The sequence below is a fragment of the Manis pentadactyla genome, chromosome 5, assembly GCF_030020395.1.
Source record: "Manis pentadactyla isolate mManPen7 chromosome 5, mManPen7.hap1, whole genome shotgun sequence".
Taxonomy (NCBI): Eukaryota; Metazoa; Chordata; class Mammalia; order Pholidota; family Manidae; genus Manis; species Manis pentadactyla.
The window spans coordinates 44,106,606-44,127,692 of NC_080023.1; the positions used below are offsets into that span (position 1 = coordinate 44,106,606).

General features: G+C 42.0%; 1 protein-coding gene across 2 annotated transcripts in view; it reads right to left on the bottom strand.

The window, feature by feature from the left end:
• KDR (kinase insert domain receptor) overlaps positions 1-19,904 on the bottom strand; it is a 44,243-nt gene extending 24,339 nt beyond the window's left edge. For both annotated transcript variants that reach the window (XM_036895169.2, XM_036895168.2), the window contains exons 1-13: positions 19,550-19,904; positions 15,882-15,975; positions 13,581-13,777; positions 9,982-10,112; positions 9,565-9,733; positions 8,831-8,970; positions 8,039-8,216; positions 6,522-6,636; positions 6,273-6,436; positions 4,200-4,356; positions 3,191-3,314; positions 2,560-2,668; positions 1,384-1,725 (exon numbers count right to left, since the gene is read on the bottom strand). In XM_036895169.2, the coding sequence (XP_036751064.2) occupies positions 1,384-1,725; positions 2,560-2,668; positions 3,191-3,314; positions 4,200-4,356; positions 6,273-6,436; positions 6,522-6,636; positions 8,039-8,216; positions 8,831-8,970; positions 9,565-9,733; positions 9,982-10,112; positions 13,581-13,777; positions 15,882-15,975; positions 19,550-19,616 (1,987 nt within the window). In that variant the 5' untranslated portion in view covers positions 19,617-19,904. The remainder of the gene's footprint in view (positions 1-1,383; positions 1,726-2,559; positions 2,669-3,190; positions 3,315-4,199; positions 4,357-6,272; positions 6,437-6,521; positions 6,637-8,038; positions 8,217-8,830; positions 8,971-9,564; positions 9,734-9,981; positions 10,113-13,580; positions 13,778-15,881; positions 15,976-19,549) is intronic.
• Between the last annotated feature and the right edge of the window lie 1,183 nt (positions 19,905-21,087).

Here is a 21,087-nt window from a genome sequence, read left to right on the forward strand (position 1 = left end):
TTTTCCTGTAAATCATCAAAGTGCTTTTGAAATATCCTCTCCAAACCAACTGAACATCAAAAGGAATCCTGCTAAAAGAATCCACTTCAACATTCAGCAAAATGAGATTACCTCAACAGTGAATGGAATTGGGGGTTAAGCAAATGTCCTAGACTCCAGTTTATTTCTAAGAATAAATTTTGGCAAACAATTTAGGGGTCCTTAGGGAAGCAAACCAGCTCAGTGTGAGCACATATTTCCTGGGCACAGCCTCCTTCACATCTCTTAATGAATTCTTCCACTAGCTTGAAACCAGACCAGTCACCGAGGTGAACAGAAAAAACACAGTCACATTTGTGGTGTGATTGGAAGGGGCCTGGGGATGACTTCACCCAAAAATATCTCTTCTTTTGACACCTGAGTCTTAACACTAGCAGACCTTATCCTCATGTCTATCTGAAGTTACTGCTTAAAATATGCCAGGGCCTCTGAAGAAGATGATATCCCTCTAAAACTCTGGTACAGATTAGATTACCTGTGCAATCCCCCTTCTTAACAGTCAACATCAGAGCACATGTGCGTCCTAGAAACTAGAAAGGGACACTAAGGGGAGGAGAAATTGGAGGGAAAGGGCACTAAGAACAACTCCCCAAATTTGCCTGATTTCCCCACAGACAGAGGCATGGCTTCTGTCAAGGCAGCTTGTATGCAAGGCACAAGGTTATATGAGGCATAGACAGTGGCTCCACAGGCAGTTTGCAAAGCTTTCTGCTCACTGAAATTATCATCCCATTGATCTTTATTCAGGACCATGTGGGATGAGGCAGAGGTACGGGCATTGTGCACCCCTCCCATGGGCACTCCTGCATCAACCCTATCATCAACTCTGCCTGCAGGAGATACCTTATTGAGCACCTAGTGTGTGCCACTATGTTCTATGGCTGAAGCTACAGCAGAAGAAAAAGAACACAATCCCTTGTCTTTTTGGACACAGAGCTCACTGTGCTATGACTGCCTCCCAGGTGCCTGTGTTCTCATCCTGTCCATCCAGTCACCACTATGAACTTCTGGAATCTTCCTAGGTCGCAGTAGGCATTCCATGAATACGTGTCTACTAAAATAAATGAATGTCCAAGAATAAAGCAAGAATTTCCCTGGTTTAAGCTAATTTCTTACAGATTCTATTGAGTTATCATACCAGCAGGGTTGGAAAGATTCTCTCTTTTTATTATATCACTTCATCATTATTAGTTTCCTTCTGCCTCAAAGACTTTCAGTGACTAAGATACATGTACACCAGTCTACTTCTTAAGCTCCTGCATGACAGAAAGCTTTACACACACCTGAATGCCCTACATTTAAGGCATTCCAACTGCCTCTGATGACCCCGAGCTGCCTGCCTACCTAGGACTGTGAGCTGCCTGACCACACAGTGTCTTCTCTTGGTCTTCCTGTCCTGAGCAAGGCAGACATAGTCTCCCTGGTCCTGCAAGGAAGCGTTCTGAAGCTCCATGATCAAAATATCATTTGTGCTATTAGAGAACATAGTGGCATTCATTTTCTGAAGAGCATCCAAGTTCCTGCAAACAGGCGTGGGCAACTCTCCCACGTGGGTCGGCAGAGCCTGTGGGCCAAGTTTGTACCACGTGAGGTTCTCAAACGTAGTTCTGTCCGCAGTGCACCACAAAGACACGCTCTCCTGCTCAGTTGGCTGGGTGCCAGGTTGCAAAGTGATTTCAGGACCCCCTGAAATATAAAAGCCATGGTTACAAGATGGTGATTTAACTTGGGCAGTTATTGTCCTCCTGTTGCCATCAGATTGTTACAAGACATCGGGAAAAGGAAAGTTCTAGCAATCCCAGGCCATCTAATAAAAGGAGAAAACCAAACTGGACAATTCAGGTCCCAAAACATATTATTTTACCAAAATATATTATTTGGAAATGTAAATGAGTTCCTCATACATTTATCAAATCTCCACATTGCACTAAACACAGTTTTTGAGATAAAGTCCAGAAAATATTGAAAGCAGATAATTATAACATGGGATTTTAAAGATTAGATCCTCATTAGCACATGACACTCAGTGATACTAAAGCATATTTATTACAAAGAATTATCCCAGACTAAAATATTTTATCTAGTCTAGTCAGCTGAAGCTTATCCTTAAAACTCAGATGAACAGGCAAAATCAACAGCATTGGGAGGCCACTGCTTCTATGCCATTGCAATTGCCCCCAGAAAACCCAACCCCATCAACTATTTGGTAGCAAGACCACTGATGCTGACTGAACCCTCATAAGCACTATGCTACACTCAGATGACGAACACATACATATGATGCACAGCTTGCAGCTGAAAAGCATGTGTGAAATCATTCTCCCTCCTGTGAAGTCAGATGGATCCACTTCATATGCACCCAGGAGCTATCTGAGAAGTTTTAATTTATGAACGAAAGTATCAATTACCAGGCTGAGCCCTCATCCTAAACGTGATGCCACTCACAGGAATGGCAAGGACCACAGAGTATTAGACCACCTGGCAAGAGATCGAGCCCACCCCTCGGAGAGCAGCACTTACTGGTCACGTGGAAGGAGATAACCCTCTCTCCTCTCCCAGCTTTGTTCACTGCTTCACATTTGTACAAAGCGGACACATTTGCCGCTTGGATAACAAGGGTGCTTACAGTCTGTGAAAAAAACACATCCCAGGCCATAAACAATGGAGGCTGTGTTTATGTGCATGCACTCAGACTAAAATTCAGCTGTGCCCCCAACTGCTACAACTTGCCTACTCCATTCATATTATGCACTGACCACTCTCCAATTCATGAAATTGTAATTATGCTGGTGTAGCTCACATGTTACATAAAATGAGCTTTGGAAGCCATAAAATAAATAATGTGCCCTAATATAACATTATATACATTTTCTCAATATTGTATTTGTAAAACCAGAATCACCTTATAACAAATACATAGATGAAATGTGTTCTACCTTTCTCTGCTAAGCTATTAATAGATCAGTGGTGCTTCTAAAAGCCAATGGTGTTTTCAAAGTGACTTAACATGCTAGTATTTATCATTCAACGTATATCATTGTCAATCTCCAATATTCCTCACATATTACTGTGCCATGCTCCCACTCCATCTTTCCATCCTTCCACAAGAGACAGACAAGACAGTTTTCAAATTAAAGAACTTCAGACTCACTTTGTTTTTTCCCTCAATTAAGGCAAATTGATTTTTGTTGACCTCAATTTTATTTCCGCCCTGAAAGTCTTCCACATTTCTCCATTCTTTGCAAGTATATGGGTTTGTCGTCAAGACAGTTTGGCTATAAGAAAGAGGTAACAGGTCATATTATGATTTAATTTTTCTTTAATTCAAGCCAGTTGCAAGGAAAGGAGTCAGACAGGTTATTATGTTCTTAGAAATAACTTTCAATGCACCCTATCACATTACAACCTTTGGCTCCAATTAAAAATAGGCCTCAGCAATGAAGGAAAAGGTTCTAGGTAGATTCATTCAGGATACAGGAGGGAAGCAGCTATTCTGGGAACAAACCTCCATTCATAAATCGGATCGACAAGACAATTCAAGTTAATTTAGTTCAAAGGAAGGTAAGGAAACTAAGAAGCTATTGGGCTTCTTAAAGTAATCTCCCTGGGACTGTGGCCTTTGCATAGGAAATGGTCAGCATCTGAGGAAGAAACTAGTAGAGGCCATCTCAAAAACAACAACAGGAAGGGAACTGCCTAGGGTGGTGGGGGGCGGCTTGTTGTCGTTTTTCCTAAGGATGTCTGGGCTTGTGTTAGAACCCGATAAGCTGGGTCTGAGACTCCCAGGGCTGTGGCTAGGTCTGCGGGTCCCTGGCATCCATCAGCACTTCCTCTGAGATGGACCTTCTCCCAGATAAGAAGAGGTGGGATCCACCAGTTGATTGGCGTATGGAGAAAAACCAAAGATGGACAATTAGCAAAGTGAGCAAAAGTCTTGCCTTGGGAGAGGTGTCCATCAGGGCTCACCTGAGAAGAGAGAGCTAGCTAATCTCAAAGCGGGTGGCCCCGAGGAAGGCATGTTCTAAAACGCAGGACACAAGAGAAGGACGGAGGGACAATAAGGGAACACGTGGGGGGAACTGCCTTAGGAACAGCCTCCCGGTTTGGAAGGGAGCCCTATCAGAGGCTGGCCAGAAGGAAAGCAAACCGGCGGTGCTCACGCGGGCCTGAAGGCGCACTCCTCCTCACGCTGCCAGTACCAGCCCACGTGCTGCGGCGGCGGCACTGCGTACACGGTGCAGGTCAGCGTCTGTGAGGAGCCATACTGGTACGAATCCGCGGCGGGGACCAGGGACGTCTCACCGATCTGCGGTGGGACTGGAGGTGGGGAAGATGACTGGTGAGTGTCAGCTTTGAGAAAAGGAAGGTAGAACTTTCCGGCTACTACAGCCTACGTTTTTCCAAGCATATGATTTTTCCCTCATTTGCTTTTTCAAAGAACATCTTGACTTGAAAATAGGAGACGTGACTTCTAGCAATACCCATCGTCAAAGTAATAAGCTAATACACTGAGTGATTTATGCAAGTCTTGCCACTGAGCCTGTTTTTCTCATCTGCATTATAGGAAGAGCTCTCCCTGTTCTTCAGTCTCACAAGATCAGAACAAGAAAGAAAGAAAAAGTTGTAAATAACACACTAAATACATTTACTATGTCCAATCATTGTCCCAAGTGCTTTACATGGATTGATCCATTTAATCCTCACAACCACTATTATTGTTCTCAGCATGAGAGAAAGGAAACATAGAAAGTTAAATGACTTGACCAGGGTCTCTCACCTTTCTTCCTCCATCTCCCTCCTTGTTCATCTTCCTCCCACCCTCCCTTCTTTTCTTTCCTCCTTTTCTTCCTCCTACTCTCCCTTTTCACTTTTTTTTTTTTTTCTGGGCTCCAAAGTCATTAATGTGAAACTAGTTTCTCGACACTGTCAACCTTTGAGAAAAGGAAGGTAGAACTTTCCGCCTACTACAGCCTATGTTTTTCCAAGCATATGATTTTGCCCTAATTTGCTTTTTCAAAGAACATCTTGACTTAGAAACAGGAAAATTCCCAAGTTACACTTTCAAAATTTGACTTCTTTTTCATGTTTATTTTGACATGTAAACATGACATATTTCATGTTTATATGACACTGTAATAAATGCTTGGGTGAATCAAGTGTTTAGTGATTTCATGAATTAATGGAATGGGTCCATCTGTACATCTTTCTTGTTCACTTCCTTCTCCTTATTCTGCTTATCAGCTATCCAGTTTCCCTCCATTTCCCAGCCCCCTGCTCCAGAGTGGCTTCTAAGTGACATTTCTGGAACCTGTTATCTTTACTCCCTGAAGCTGATGTCTCATCAAAGAAATGAAGCTGAGCTCAGCAGACATAGAGTGGTGGCAGGATATATGGGGGAGCACCTTAATGGCACACAAGAAAATCCTTCAGTTTGAAATATGCCATGCCAGCAGGGAGAACAAAGAATTACAACAGAGAAGCATTTCCCAAACAGTGTTTGGAGTAAGATATTAATGAGTTTACTTGGTGGGGGTGGGGGGAGGGTTGGCAATGCTCTGCTCAAGTAAGTTTGTTAAACCTTAAGTGGTCTGTATCTGCCACCCCCCCATAGTAATATTCATTAGCATATTAAAGAACCTGAGAAGTCCTGCAATAAAGGCACATGTTTTCATCAACTTAGTGTCTGCCATACTTGATGTTAGGCAAACAAAGTTCAAATCATCCTTCAACTAAAAACTTAGTATTCTTCCCTTTACAGCCTCAGAGTCAGATTCTAAACTCTCTTAAAAAAAAAAAAAAGTTTCCATCTAGCCAACTGTGTCATCCTGAAAAAGCCTTCTGAGTTGGAATCTGCCTGTGCATCACTGAAACATCAACTACAAAATCAAACTAGAAGCTTCCCACAAATTCAAGAAGAATCATACACATTTGCATGCCAGGTGCACAATTCCATGAGGTGGGCAAACGCAGAGCAACTTAAGCTTGACAACTGTCACTGCAGGCATTCTCCCTTCCCATGATTTAGCCACCAAGTATACCATCTACTTTAATCTTGCATTTGACCTCCAGAGCACACTGTTCTACACCTTATTTCAACTCCACTGTTGTGGATGATTTTTATACACAGCAGCCCACTCACGATGTGAGTGAAGCAGTAGGCTGGCTATTTGGGAAGACATAATCTACTCCTCATAATAAATTTTGGGCAGAGACAGAAAACTGAGTGGACTCACCATTCACAACCAGAGATACCACATGGCTCTGTTTCTCTTTTGAAATGGGATTGGTAAGTATGACAGTGTAATTTCCTGTGTCTTTTTCACTCACTTCCATAATAGTCAGGACATGACCCACTTTAATTGTGTGATTGGATTCAATGGATCTTCCATTTTTATACCTACGAAAGAAATCCCAAGAATTAGTACAATCTAAATCTTTTCTCTCATGTGGAATGACACCTTGCATTTCTTTCCAATAATTACCATTTTATTTCTGGGGATGGGTAACCAAGGTACTTCACAGGAATTCTGACATGGTCTCCCACTGTGGCTTCCACCAAAGATTCCATGCCACTACCAAAGGCAACAAAAGGTTTTTCTAGAAGAAAATAAAAAGAATTATTCTCATAGATGTCAGTTTATTATAAATGGCCAATTGGCTTAGTTTTTTGTTTCAGGTGACGTGTCAAAGACTGTGGGAGTCTGAGTGGCTGCAGTTCAGAGAGTCCTCATACTACCTTTCTGGAGGCCACATTCCAGCTCCTTCCACACCTCCAAGCTTTGCATTTGTTTTTCTCTCTCCCCAAGTATACTCTGCAAGCCTCCCAGCTGCTCAGTCTCAATCCAAGCATTTGTTCTTCTGCGAAGTGTTCTCTAAGACCCCCCTAGGGACCCTTGCTGGCTGCTCCGCCCCTGCTTCCTTGAGGCCCTATGCATAGCCCCCATGGGCTCCAGGGCTCAGTCCTCAGACCACCTCTCTTTATCTAGTCTCAGGCATAAAGTGTCCTTCACATTCCTCCTAAATTTGCATCTCCTGCCCTGACTTCACTGAGTTCCAGGTTTAAATATTAAATATCTCCACGTGAATTTTTAATGGATATGTCCAAATGAGCATATCCAACACTGTTTCCCCAAATCTTATTTCCCTTTCCGTCTTCCCCCCTAAGTAAATAAAACCACGGTTCACTCAATTGCTCACTCTAAAAAGCCAAAACTCATGTTCTCTTATACCCCACAACCAATGAATCAACAGGCAGACACTATTGGCTCTATCTCCAAAAATATATCCAGAAACAGACCACTTCTCACCACTTCTACCTCTACCCCTTTTGTCCAAGCCACCCGCCATCTCTCACCTGGATTATTACAATCAGCCTCCTAACTGACCTCCCTACTTCTGCCCTTACTTTCCTAAAGTATTCCACATAAAAAAACCATGATAATCCTATAAAAACATAAGCCAGAGCATCTCTCTCTCTGCTCAGACTTCTTCTATGTATTCCCATATTAGAAAATCCAAAACTCTTTCTATTATTTGGATGCCATATAAATTACCATCTAAACTGAGACATTTATGTAAGTGAAGAGAAAAAAGAAGACTGATTTATTTGCTCAGAGCCCCTCAGAAAATGATGCAATCCCAGTTTCCCCAGTTGATAAGCCTGTGCTTATTTAAGTAGGTCTTTCAGCCATAAAATAAAGTTAAAATTTGAAAACTACCTTAGGTAATCACCCTCTGCTTATCACAGTAATAGTAGTAATGGCAACAACTATAACAAGTAATATTCAGTGAGCACTTAGATTAGCTCATCTCATCATTAAAGTTGAGATTTGAACACAAGCTGTGCTCTCAACCTCTATCTAGGTCATACGGCCTCCCAAGCAAGAGCTCAAAAATGCCTTCTGAATGAACAAAATAGGAATCACTAGCTGACCTAAATGTATTTAAATTATCTCACTTTTCAAGATGCAGCATAATTTCAAATGCGATCCGAGCTTACCATGGACCCTGATGAAGGTTCTGTTCCTCTTGGTCATCAGCCCACTGGAAGCCACACAGGTGTACCACCCTTGGTCGCTCCGGGTTACACCATCTATGATCAAGGTGCTCAAAAATTTCTTCATCTCACTTTCAGATGGGGTTTTTAGGTCCCGGTTTACAATTTTCTTATGCTGTTGCTGAAAAAGAGTTTACAAACTTCCAAAATCCAGTGTAACATGACCCAGTAGTTTCTAGATATTCACAGAATCAAGTGTGGGCCCTTGGTAAACACTATTTAGTGCTAATAATAGGGTCTTCAGAACTTTTAATATTATCTAGACAACTAATATTTTCGGTTCCAGGAGAAATCAATGGAACCAAGTGGATTAGGATTTTTAAAACCTCACACAGTGGGAATGAGATGAAAATGAACTGTGAAAACACAAGTTGAAAGAGAAGTGCATCTCCTATCACCTGTTGAAGAGGAAATCCCCTAAAGGAAAATAGATTAAGGACTTTGAAGAAAGGAAAATTAATGCAACTTAGAAAGATGTTATCACCTAAGAAAACTATAATCTTCACAGCCTGATTGTAGCAGGGTGACACAAAGTTCTTGGCACTGCATCTCTTTTCCATGGGTGCTGTATGTTCTGTAATTATCTTAAAATATATGTGTATGTGTGTGTTAGTGTGAGTTAAGGCCCTTAGATTTCATCTGGCCTGAGAGGTCCCTATCTTTCTCAAGCAGACTCTTCCACTGGGGCTTATTATCAAAGTATTGAGAGGTCTGGCTTTGAATTGTTAGTGTTACCTTCAAAGAGGGATATTCCCAGTTAAAGTCAATCCCCACGTTTAGTTCAGTCCTTGCTGTACAATTTAAGACAAGCTTCTCTCCAACAGATAGTTCAACTCCGTGAGGGGGGCTCAGGACCACATCATAAATCTTATACCCTGGAGCAAGAAATTGAAAAAACAGAAAGTGAGAGGGAAAACAAATCTATAACTTAGCACTTATTTTTTTCAAAAATGATGCAAGTTCAAAATGTGCCACATTATTTTTCCCTGATGGCCTTACCAATACTTGGTAACTCCCAGGGAAATGGCCTACAGAGATTTAAAAATCAGAACTGCAGGGATCTCAAAGATGTTGTAGTGCAATGGACAGAAAAGTAGTAAAATTTGAATACTCAATAGCCAATGGGGCCAGCTTTAGTAAATTACTGAACTTCCCATAAAATAGGTATAATTAAAAAGAATGGATGCCAAGCAATGCTCTGAAAGTTGAGTTTTCCATAAAATATGCTCCTATAATAGCACTCTTTTCCATCCTTGGTCTTGGCAAGAAAGGAGAAAAAAAATTCAACTGCACATAGATTTATCTGGTAGAGAAAAGCAGATGTAATAATTGCCCAACACCAAATCTGGAATTAATATATTTTTCAATATTCCTTATCTGTCACCCTATACCTTAATCTCCAGGATCTTAATATAGAAATCCAATCTTTATTGTCTGATATTAGTGATCAAAAGGAACTGTCCTCTTACCTACAACCACAACTATGTACATAATAGATTGATAACTTTCATCATTAATTTTTGCTTCACAGAAGACCATCCCGGCATAGCTGATCATGTAGCTGGGAATAGTAAAGCCTTTCTTGCTGTCCCAGGAGATTCTGTTGCCATCAGGAACAAACCTTTTTTCTGGATACCTCTGGGTAGAGAAAGAAATTACAAATATTTAATCAAGTGCTATCCAAAAGTAAAAACCATGTAAAACAGTCACTAAAGAAATTCATCTTATTTTTAAGAATACAAATTGGTTTTCTTTATTATCATTTGACTCTTCCTAAAGGATCTTTAAATCTCATTGTTGATATTATATTATAAACAGGCTATCCATCTTCATATTTGCTTAAAATTATGAAAACATAAAGGATGATGAAAGAATTCATAACTTACTGCACAAAGTGACACATTGAGGTTTGAAATGGACCCAAGACATGGAATCACTACAGTTTTGTTTTTGTTCTCAGTGATGTACACAACTCCATGTTGGTCACTAACTGAAGCAATAAATGGAGATCTGTAATCTAGAAGAAAATTTAATTCCATTAGCTAATAGCATTTACTAGAAAAGTTGATTATCTTTCAGGTTCATAAACTCTAGCCAAAGAAGTGAATGATTGGGAATGACATTTCACACCAGGCAAAGGAATCCACAGGTCAGTCTGCTGGCAGATATCTGGCTCCAAGGACATGCTACAGGAGGGCTGTGTGTGTATAAAAAATCTGAAAGAAAACTCCCAGAATGAGACTGACTTCTTTTGCAGGGATCATCAAAAGTAGAATATATTTTCTAACTTCCGCTTTTAAGCAGATTGATCATTACAACTTTTTTCAAAATGAAAAAGTATACTTCTTCATAGACAGTTTCATAAACACGTACATTTTTATATATACTATACATTTGTCATATACCTATATATATTTTTGAATTTATAGTATTTTTGAAACTTTCTATTTATGTATTTATTTATTTATTTTTAATTTTATTTTGGTATCATTAATCTACAATTACATGAAGGACATTATGTTTACTAGGCTCCCCCCTTCACCAAATCCCCCCCACATACCCGTTCATAGTCACTGTCCATCAACATAGTAAGATGCTGTAAAATCACTACTTGTCTTCTCTGTGTTGTTGCGCAGCCCTCCCCGTGCCCTCCCCACACTATACATGCTAATGGTAAGGCCCCCTTTCTTTTTTCCCACCCTTATCCCTCCCTTCCCACCCGTCCTCCCCAGTTCCTTTCCCTTTGGTAACTATTAGCCCATTCTTGGGTTCTGTGCTTCTGCTGCTGTTTTGTTCCTTCAGTTTTCTTTTGTTCTTATACTCCACATATGAGTGAAATCATTTGGTACTTATCTTTCTCCGCCTGGCTTATTTCACTGAGCGTAATACCCTCTAGCTCCATCCATGTTGTTGCAAATGGTAGGATCTGTTTTTTTCTTATAGCTGAGTAATATTCCATTGTGCATATACCTATATTTTGAAGTTAAATCTGTATACTTTACCTACTGAATTTTACTGATATTAAAAAAAAAATCCAGACTCTTTCTCTTTAGGCAAATAATGTAAATGCAATGAAAATAAATAAATAGATCCCAAAGGATCTTTAAAATGAACAGGAAATAACTAATAATTTTTTAATTCAGTTTTTCAAGAGAAAGTTTTATGTGGGTATTTTAAGATTATGAAAACTAGGTATAAGATTCTTTATAAAATAATGTTTAATAGTATTGCAGGTAGCTTAAGAGTTAGCAGTCATTAATACCTTCAGTGACAGAACTTGAAAAGGCACCATGGCAAGGAGTGAAAAGAAAACGGAAAAGATTTTAATGGTGTTCAAACATTGCTCATACAATGTTAATACGATTCTGGGAAGTGACTTTATTCCCCAGAGATCAAGTTGTTGTGATGTGAAGTCATGCTTAAAATCTCAGAGAGATAATAGTTCATACTGCTATGCCCTACACACCTGATGGAGCAGTTCTGAGCTCTTCAGGATAGTTGGTCCAAGTGAAGAGTTAATTAAACCAAAAGGGAGAGATGCTGCTAATTCTTGCAACAGCAGAAGTTTGATTTCCTTCCCAGCTGGAAAGCACTGAAGGGCCGCCAATACAGCCCACCACATGCCACAGCCATTATCTTAGGAGGCCAGGACCCACTTCTTGGCTTCATCCATTGCTGGAGGGAATGGGGTCAGAAGACTAAGGAAGTAAGGTAAGGACCAGAAGGACATTAAAGAGCTTTCCACAGGGAATACTTCAGTGTTTTTTTTCCCCATTGTTAAACTTCATAACCAAAATCTTGGACAGCTCACCTCCTAGAACATTAGGCTTAGACAGGAAGCAGAATTTAATGGTATACCCTACGATGGGCAGTGTACAAATAACTAGTGCTAGGGATTGTTACTTCTTAATGTTACCTACCTTTCATCCACATGCTATGAAATGTTACATAGCTTGCTTACAAAACAAGTCTTGGAAGCCAAATTAACCCCTTGACGTAAGACTGAAGCTATTCAGTAAACCAATTCTATTTCAGTTTGTCAAAAAAAGGAAATAAACAAAAGAAGCCCAAACAACCACCCATCCTCTCAAAATAAAATATTTACTGTAACTCATGAAATGAATTTTCTCATGTCTCCAGGTTTCCTGACTTGTAGAGAAGGAAATAACGAGACATTATGGGAGAGGTTCATTTTGTAGTATTTCCAGACAGGCTTGAAAGCAGGAAATCCTTGCAATCTTCTGAGAAAGCCTGATCTCCTAAAACTGCCAGATCAAAAGGAGCCAGAAATTCTCGAAGATCTGAGCCTTGTCTCCTTCAAATTCTGCAGAGAGGAGGAGGGGGGCATATAATTCTGTCTTGCATTGTGTTTACCCTGGGCAAAAATAGTTCTCAGATATTATGCAAGCTAGGAGTGACAGATGTTATTTTGACGTGGCCTCCACTTTTCCATTGCACTGACCCTATTTTACCATTGAAATGTAAATGGAGATCTGCAAGTGTGTTTCCCAAAGCTGATGAAACTCCTGTTCTGTAAAATATGCTTCTGGAAAGAGGTGTAAGCCATCTTCACCTGTCTCAAATCCTCTGGGATGTAAAGAGACATATATATGCATAAATAAAACACCTTAAAAGCTCATCTTCACTGAGAAGAAGAACATTTAGTATATCCAAATAAAATACTATACAACACTTACATCTGCCCCAAATTCCATGATAAGTATCCCATTAGTTAAGTCAGGGTTTCACAGGAAAATTAAAGTAGTATGAGATTTTTGAAACACAAAAGAAATAGTAATTCATATCATAAATACAAAATACATGTAACATTGTATTTCATCCTGCATGGATGTTAAATTGACCTTCAGGGTGCCAATTGCAAACTGCAGACTCTAGGAAGATGTGGCATATCATCCAAGATCTCAGAGCACACAAGCAAAGGAAAGAGAATCTGTCCTCAGAAGGCCCTCTGAGTCAGTGTCTTCATTTGCACAAGAAAATGGGAATTGTTTTTTACAAGTTATAAGTAGGAAAAGTTCTTACTATATACAAAAAACTCCAGAGCTTTTCTCTGTGCATTCCTAGGAAAATCTCCTACCCTGCTATAGATAAGCTATCTCTCCACAGAAATATCTCCATAATTCACCCGTGAATCTTCCTTTTCAAGGATTTCAGGGGTTTTTTTTCTCAAACATCAGGAGGCTTTTAATAAATCTCCATGGCCAATTGTGAACACAGATTTCCCTCAAAAACAAAGATCAGAACCAAACGAATTAGACAAAAGAGATGTACCAGGGCCCAAGCTCCAGAACAAATCAGTGAGTCTTACTCTCCGAGGAAGCCTTGGGGGAGAAGAATTTTGTATATTCCTGTTGGCAAACAGCCTTTAGAGCAAGCCTTTTGTTGTACTTGATGCTTCTTTGTGTCTATTGTATTTTATAACTAGTAAATCAACTTGAGAAATGAATTCCATTTAACCACTTACCTTGAACATAGACATAAATGACTGAGGCTACATCAGTGTCCTGGTAGAAGCACTTGTAGGCTCCAGTATCATTTCCCATCACTTTTGGGATTGTGAGCGTCTTACAGAAGAAGCTGTCACTGCACTCTGTCACCTCCACTCTTTTCTCAGAGCCAATCTGATTGTTGGGCCAGAGCCAGTCCAAGTCCCTGCGTCCCCTGAAAAATTAATTCTAGGGAAGTATTCATGGGAAATGTCATTTTATGAAGCTGTCTCTAAGAGAACAGAAGGTTTGTTTCTCAAATTTATGCAAACTCTTCCACAGACAGATTCACAGCCTTCTATCAAGGATGACAGGTTGGACTGACAAATGACAAAAGGTCATAGACTCAGCTTAAGAAATCACTTATAGAGAGTCCTCAATTTTCCATTAATTAACTCATTCATTCAACAGATATTTATTACACATGTACTATGTGCCAAACATTAAAGAATGGGGATACAGCAGACACAATCAGACAAAAATCAATGACTTTATGGAAGCTCAGTCTAAACTGGAAGAGACAGGCAATAAAAAAGTAAGTAAACATCAAGAAAGCTTAAATTTTTAAAAAACTAAATAAAATGTATAAAAGGTGGTGATAAATACCATGAAGAAAACACAGAATATGCAAGAAAAGAGTAAAGAGCTCTGGAGGGAGGGGGCTTGATGAAGCAGGCCATCTGAACACTGGGAGGAACAGTATTCCACACAGGGCAACCAGCAAACATAAAGGCCTTGGGGCAGGTACATATCTGGAGTATTAAGGGAATGACAAGGAAGCCAGAGTGGCCAGAGAAGAGCGGGCAAGCAGGAGAGAAAGAAGTGAGGATAGGAAGGAAGGAGGTGCCACCACCTAAGAGCCTCCCAGGCCCTTGCCAGGACCGCACTAACACAGATTACTTCTGTTACAGCATTTCCCTACAAGGTCCCAAGGAAGACAGTCAACAAGAAGAATAAAGCACCGCTGATCCTTTTTTCAAAGAAATTGAAATTTCCATGTGGTTGAAGCACCGCTGATCCTTTTTTCAAAGAATCTGAAATTTCCATGAATGAAGTTGCTTTCAACACACTCCATAGTTTTTTCAAGACATAAGAAATGTTTATGTGGAGTTTAAAAAAGGAGTATGGGATCTTCGAGAATTTTAAATTACCTTTGTTGTTGAAGGTGTTAATGAGAAAAATCTATGGAGAAATGTGTCTTCAAACAGAGAAGCTAGAGAAACAGCACCTGTTACTGTGTCTTTTCCCAAGGGTTGGGTTTTGCTGACCTACCCTTGATCAAGGGATCAGGGTCTCCTGATCCTCTGCTGTCTGAAATAGATCTGTGTGTCATTGTGTTGAACACTTGTTGCCCAAGCTTCTCTGTGGACGCCCAGCACTGTTCTCTGAGGGCAAAGCTGCCTCTGCCAATAGTCTCTACCAAAAACATCATAGTGGTCCTACAAAGCCTCCTGGTTGCTGTGCTCAACCCCAAGTTCTTCTGCTTTTTTTTTTCTGTAGGGACCAGGACATTTAAAATCCTCTTCTTGTCAAAGAGGCCTGCTTCCCCAGTTAGCAAAAATCAGAGCTTTTTGCTAGCAAGTGAGAAGAGAGGCATCCCGGAGCAGCGAGCCAGAGTATGAAGCCCATTACCTGGGCAGAACATGCCCTCAGTAATATTAATGGCTCAATATTAAATTGCTACCACAGTCAGGATTTTATCACAAAATAAAGTCCTTGACAAGGGCTAACCTGCATTAAAACATAGATTATTTTTATTACAGCATTTCTTTACAAGGCCCTCAGGAAGACATCACTGACCCTTTCTTCAAAGAATTTGAAATTTCAGTGAAGTTGCGGCTACGTTAATGAAGTTACTTTTAACACACTCCATAGTTTTTCCAGGACATAAGACATGTTTTTGCAAAGCTTAATAAATTCTGAGTATACTGCATATGGCCTAAAACTTCATCAGCTCTATCCCTTAAGGGTAAATCCTCAGTTTCATTTATTCACTCAATATCTCTTGAGTGTCTATGATGCCAGGTGCTGTACTGGTTACAGATGTCTGTGCGTGTGTTGGCAGAGGGCAATAGAAAAAAATGCCAGATTGCACAGAATTTGGGGGAGAAGACCTTTCTCATTTTCTCATTATTATATCATTTCTCAGAAACCTCACTCCTTATAAACAATTACTACAACTCTACTGTAATTCCACTGTATGATATGGAAATTATTTTCCTCTCAATAAACAATAAGTTATTTAATACAGGAAATCTGAATCTAAAATCCCTGCTTACCTGCAAGTAATTTGAAGAGTCGTATTAGCCAGAATGGTCAGTATGTCTTTTTGTGTGCTGAGCCTGGGTGGATCAAGAGAAACACTAGACAAACCTAGAAACAAATTAAATAAATGAATGCAGTTGCCCCTGAGTCAGACCCAATAGGAAACACCTTCCATAAACAATGCACACACTCTATGCTTTAAAAGGCCTCTTCAGCAATTCATTGTATAAAACTGTGAATTTACTTTTCACCATTCCCAGTAAAAGTTCACAAGCTGTGTCATAACAGGAAGAATGGGCAGATGGTCATAAACTAACACAACAGTTCTGCAATTCATGTAGCTAGGGTGGAGTTCCTGTTTTCCTGCATTGCCAACTTCAAGGTCTCACAAAAGGATATGGGACATTGAAACCAAGTGAACCTTCATCTGATGATCTCATTCCCTTGGGAAAGGACCCACTGACACTTCTTATAAAGCATAGGATGCAACATTTGACTGAATTGCTGATTAATGAATACTACTGAGAGAGATTTCTATATAGTCCATTTATGTACCCTGAAGGGAGTGGGAGTGTCCATGACATTGTCTTATTTTCCTTTATCAGTTTTCTAGTGTACTTCCTCTGGTAACTGAACTGTTAAGGGTGAAAGACTGCACATTAAAACTAGATGAGAGGAACTGAGGAGCAGAATATTCAATGGCATAGGAAAGGCCTATTGATATACTTCCCTCAAGAATGTGACTACAAAAGTTTAATGCTAATCAATCACAATTGGGGAATCTCAACTTATTAAGCAGGGCTCTGAGCTCCTCCTGATACCAAACTTGGGACACAAGAAATCTGTTTTTACCTAAAAATACCATGGGACAGATTTCTCACCATAGGTCATTCCATAGCAAGAAAACTGAGTTCTCTGTGAACTAAATGCAAAGAGCTACCAAGTTTTGAAAAAGCAACAGAGAAAGAAAAAAATTCCACCCAACCAGGGTCTTAACTGATATCCAGATTTTCAAAACACCACCTTAAAAAGTGACTGACTCTGGGTAAGCCCCCAAGCTTAAAATGACCCCTAACTCACATCAACTAAGGACAAATGACTCTCTGAGCCTAAACTGGCATTGACCTTGCTGTAAAAATAAGAGAATATTAGCAAATATGAGAGTGTATGAGTAAAGGGAGTATGGACAAATATCCAGGGTATTGAATCTGTGGACTGCAATGTGAACAGCTGCAGGCAAAATGAACAACTGATCATACATACTCACACACACTCACCCAGATGTGCAAAATAGGTTGCTGACATAACTGTAGATTTGTTGATCAATATCATAGGGAAAAAAATGGAAATTAAGTTGTATCAATAAATTTCAGAAACAAGTTGGTATTGGTACCGACATATTTTGTGGCAGTGGTTCTTAGAATTTAGAATGTGTCAGAATATCCTGAGGCCCACAAACCTGCATCTTAATGTGCCTTCAGGTGAGTACATCACACATGGCTGACGGGCCACTCTTGAACAGCTACTGGCCTGGTTGTCCTGTTCAGTTAATTAGCATAGCACTTTTCAATATTAAGGGAAGGCATTCAGAATGCCCTCAGAGTAAGTAAATAATCAAGGAAAATGTTCAAAAGCAATAGAAAAGCCTCCAACAAGGGAGCCCTACTTTGTCTAAGAAAAGGAAAATGAAAACAATCCATTTGGATAAGCACAAATATCAAACTTGATGGAGAAACACCATGCTGAGAAAAGGGTTGAAAACAGTAACTTGATACAATGTGCACAGTGATCCAAATGAGAAAGAACCCATTATTTGAGCATATTTGAGAAAAAAATGATAGTAAAGACCTAGCTCTAAATAAGCTATGCCCACCCCACTACCAATATAAGAAATTCTTCAAGAGCTCTCATAAATTATTATTACAGATTATAGACACACTTTCCTATGTAAAGAAAAAATGTAAAGATATATTCTCCATTCATAGGAAGCCAAGACAACGCATACCATTCTAGAGACATATCTACAACCAAAACCTATTTGACAAGGTTATCAATAATGATAACTTTGAATTCATACCTGTAGACCTACGCTTAATTTTTTTTACCCCATTAAGCTTCATTCATTTCCATTAGCGAGCTTGAGTTCTACTCTTCAGAAAATTCTAAAGAAAAAACTGTAAGTACATATGCTGCTCCTCAATAAAAAGCCCTTCTATGTTCAAATCGCACAACCAAAATTAATTAATTTGTGCACTATTACCCTTCCAGCTCAAAGACAGGAAGGAAAAACAACAGTGCCTCTGTCTCTAGAATTTGATGGCACCAATTATAGCCCAATCCAATTAAGCAAGTCACACACTCCAAAAGGGCAACCTCATCATTATATTCAGGGCAACCCCATTACCATTACTACTGCTGCGCTATGAAACACCCCAGGCTTAAAAGCAACTCACTTCTTTGAGGGCTACAGAACCACCACATGTTCCAGACCTGCATTCTCTTCCCATAAAGAGGGAAAGAGAGGTCTTGGCAAGGACAAATGAGTATCCGTGCTGGAGCTGGCCCTGATGAACCAAGCCATTATTAAGAAAATCCAATAACTATAGACAGATGATCTTGTTACTGTATATTTGCGTGCCTTTTTTTAAAGACATATGATTCTTTTGTTTCAATATAAGGAGTTTTGTCCTGAATTATTTGACTTTTTTTTTTTCTTTTCTCCACCCTGTCCTCTTTCTCACTCACCGAAGAGTAGAAATCTGGTAATGAGCAAACTGGCTATAGAAAAGAGATTGGAGAAGGGGAAGGAGGAGGAGAAGGGAAGAAAGACATTCATTGCCTCAAGAGCATGCGTGTGTTCTTAATCTTGAAAGAGGCTGATATTTTGCATGGCAAGGAGAGTGTACCAAGACCCACAGAGTTAAGTTTTCAGAACGTGAACCTCCCACTATGCGCTTACAGCGAGGACTGAAACGCGTTGAAGAATGTTAGATTGTTTTACATAGGAAGGTGACTGTCACTTGGAGACACTTTGGGAAGCTGTCACAGGTCCAGGTCCAAGCCCCAATTTCCCTTTCTCTCTGAGAGGACAGCAGCGTCCCGCTCCAAGGAAGTAGTAAAAATTTCCTCCCCGTAGACTCCACTTGAAGCAGTGGGTGTGTGGGTTCCAGCCAAAAGGCGACCGCACGCTGGGGTCGGCCGCTCGACTCCTGCAGAGACAGAGCTGAGTGCTCGGTGCGACCTGGGCGAACTGGCTTGCGCTCCCGGTAGGGCTACCGTGCCGGCGCCTGGCTAGGCTGTGGCGCGCAGCTAAGCGGCAGCACTGCCCGTCCCGCCCGCCGGCTCCCCTGCTGCCTGCCAGCGCCGAGCGCCGGGCGTCGCCCGCCCCCGCCTCCCGCCGATGGTGTATCGGCTCCGTGGGACACGCTTCAGCCGAGGCCCGTATCCGAGACCAGATTCGTGGCACTGGGCTCGGGAGGACCACCAGCTCGCTGGATAACCTCGGGCTGGTCACTGAGTCTGTTTCCTCCTTGGTAAATGGAAGTACATAAAGTGTCAAGTCACTTTCACCTCTCCAGCTCTGGGGTTCCGAGGGAGGTCCGGCTCCAGGTCGCCTCCGCAAGCCCATTTCTCCGCCCGCCCCCGGCCCCACCGCCTTCCTTCTCCGGAATGGGCTCCTTACCCACAGAGGCGGCGCGGGTGTCCACGCAGAACCACAGAGCGATGGCCAGCAGCGCCTTGCTCTCCATCCCGCACCTCGCGCCGGGCGCAGCGCCCAGAACTCGCGCGCCGGTTCTTGCTCCCCGGGCCTGCTCTGCGAGGGAGGTGCGGAGGTGCAACGGGCGCCGCAGCTCAGGACTCCGGGACGCGCGAGGCTGAGGTGCCCGGGCTCCGGCCACCGCTGCGGCGGCGTCTGCGGGCGCAGGTGGGAGAGGATATCCCGGCGGCAGGGTATCCCTGGGATTCCCGTGGAGCGCAAGTGATGCCCCGCGCAGGCGGAGGAAACACAACCATGCACTGGCAGCTCTCCTGGGGTCCCGGGACTCTGCTCACGGTGGAAAAGGGGGCAGAAGCTCTAGGGTGCGGGGCGGGACAGGGGGGCGGGGACGGGGGCGGGGCTCCCCCTCTGCAGTCGGCGCCGCCCCTGGCCCGGCACCGACCTGGATGCAATGCTCCCTAGCCAACTACATTACATCTTCCCATTTCCCCACTTGCCTTCGTCGGCGCCTGGCCCAGAGTCGCCCGAGGGAGAAGGTCCGGGGCGCGACGACTGTGTTTCTGGTGGAAATAAAATGTAGACCGTAACTGGTTCTGAGCCACCCCAAAGTTCAGTTCCTCTCTGCCCCCCTATATAAGGCGAAGCAATACTGGGAGCGCAGCAGAGCACCTTGCACCCTCAGGTGGAGCGCCAAAGTTGAGACAGTCTTCCGCGCCGCTCACGGCTGAAGTGGCTGGGGACAGGCTGATGATCAGCAGCAAGCTGAAGCAATGGGGGAGAAGCAGATCTGAGCCTAGACGAATGCAGGATCGCATACTAGCAGGGACTCCAACCAGTATGAGTGTTTTCCTTGGCCAGAAAATAAAATCTGAATGCTTTCAGTCGAATATACACTTGCTCAGTTCTCCAGAGTTCCCGCTATTTCCTCTTATACCTGGCAGTTTCAAATGTTTTTAAGGTATCTGCCTAGCCCCCAAAAGCATTTACATTCGGGAGTCTGTACTTGCTTTAGCCGAAAACCTACATCAGGGGTCCAGGGAACTGGAGGTACCCGGGGTCCTAGCGTGAGGGTCACCTAGAATGAGATTCAGTCTAGAGAAGGGGTTTTTGTTCACCGTGTTACCCATCAAGGAGTCCCTAACATAACTCTTCATGGGCCTTTGGCCAGGTCCTCTTCAGAGCAGACCTTCCAGTCAAGATACCCTTAGGAGGAGGGGAAGGAGGCCCAGCCCCAGAGACCCCCCTGGAGAAGCAATGAAGCAAAAGCTCCCAAACCCTGCGCACCCAGAACACTCCGTACCAAACCTCACAACTCCTTCTGCATGTATAGACTCCCCATGGCACTGCTTGGAGAACTCAGGTTCCTTCCTGAACACTGCTTTTCTCATCATGTCCCCCGACGCCAGGGCAGTAGCTGCCAATATCCCCTAACTTCATTAGGGAAGGATCTTCCAGATCCCTGTCTCTTACTTCCTAGGTGCTTTTTAATGACAATTTAAAGG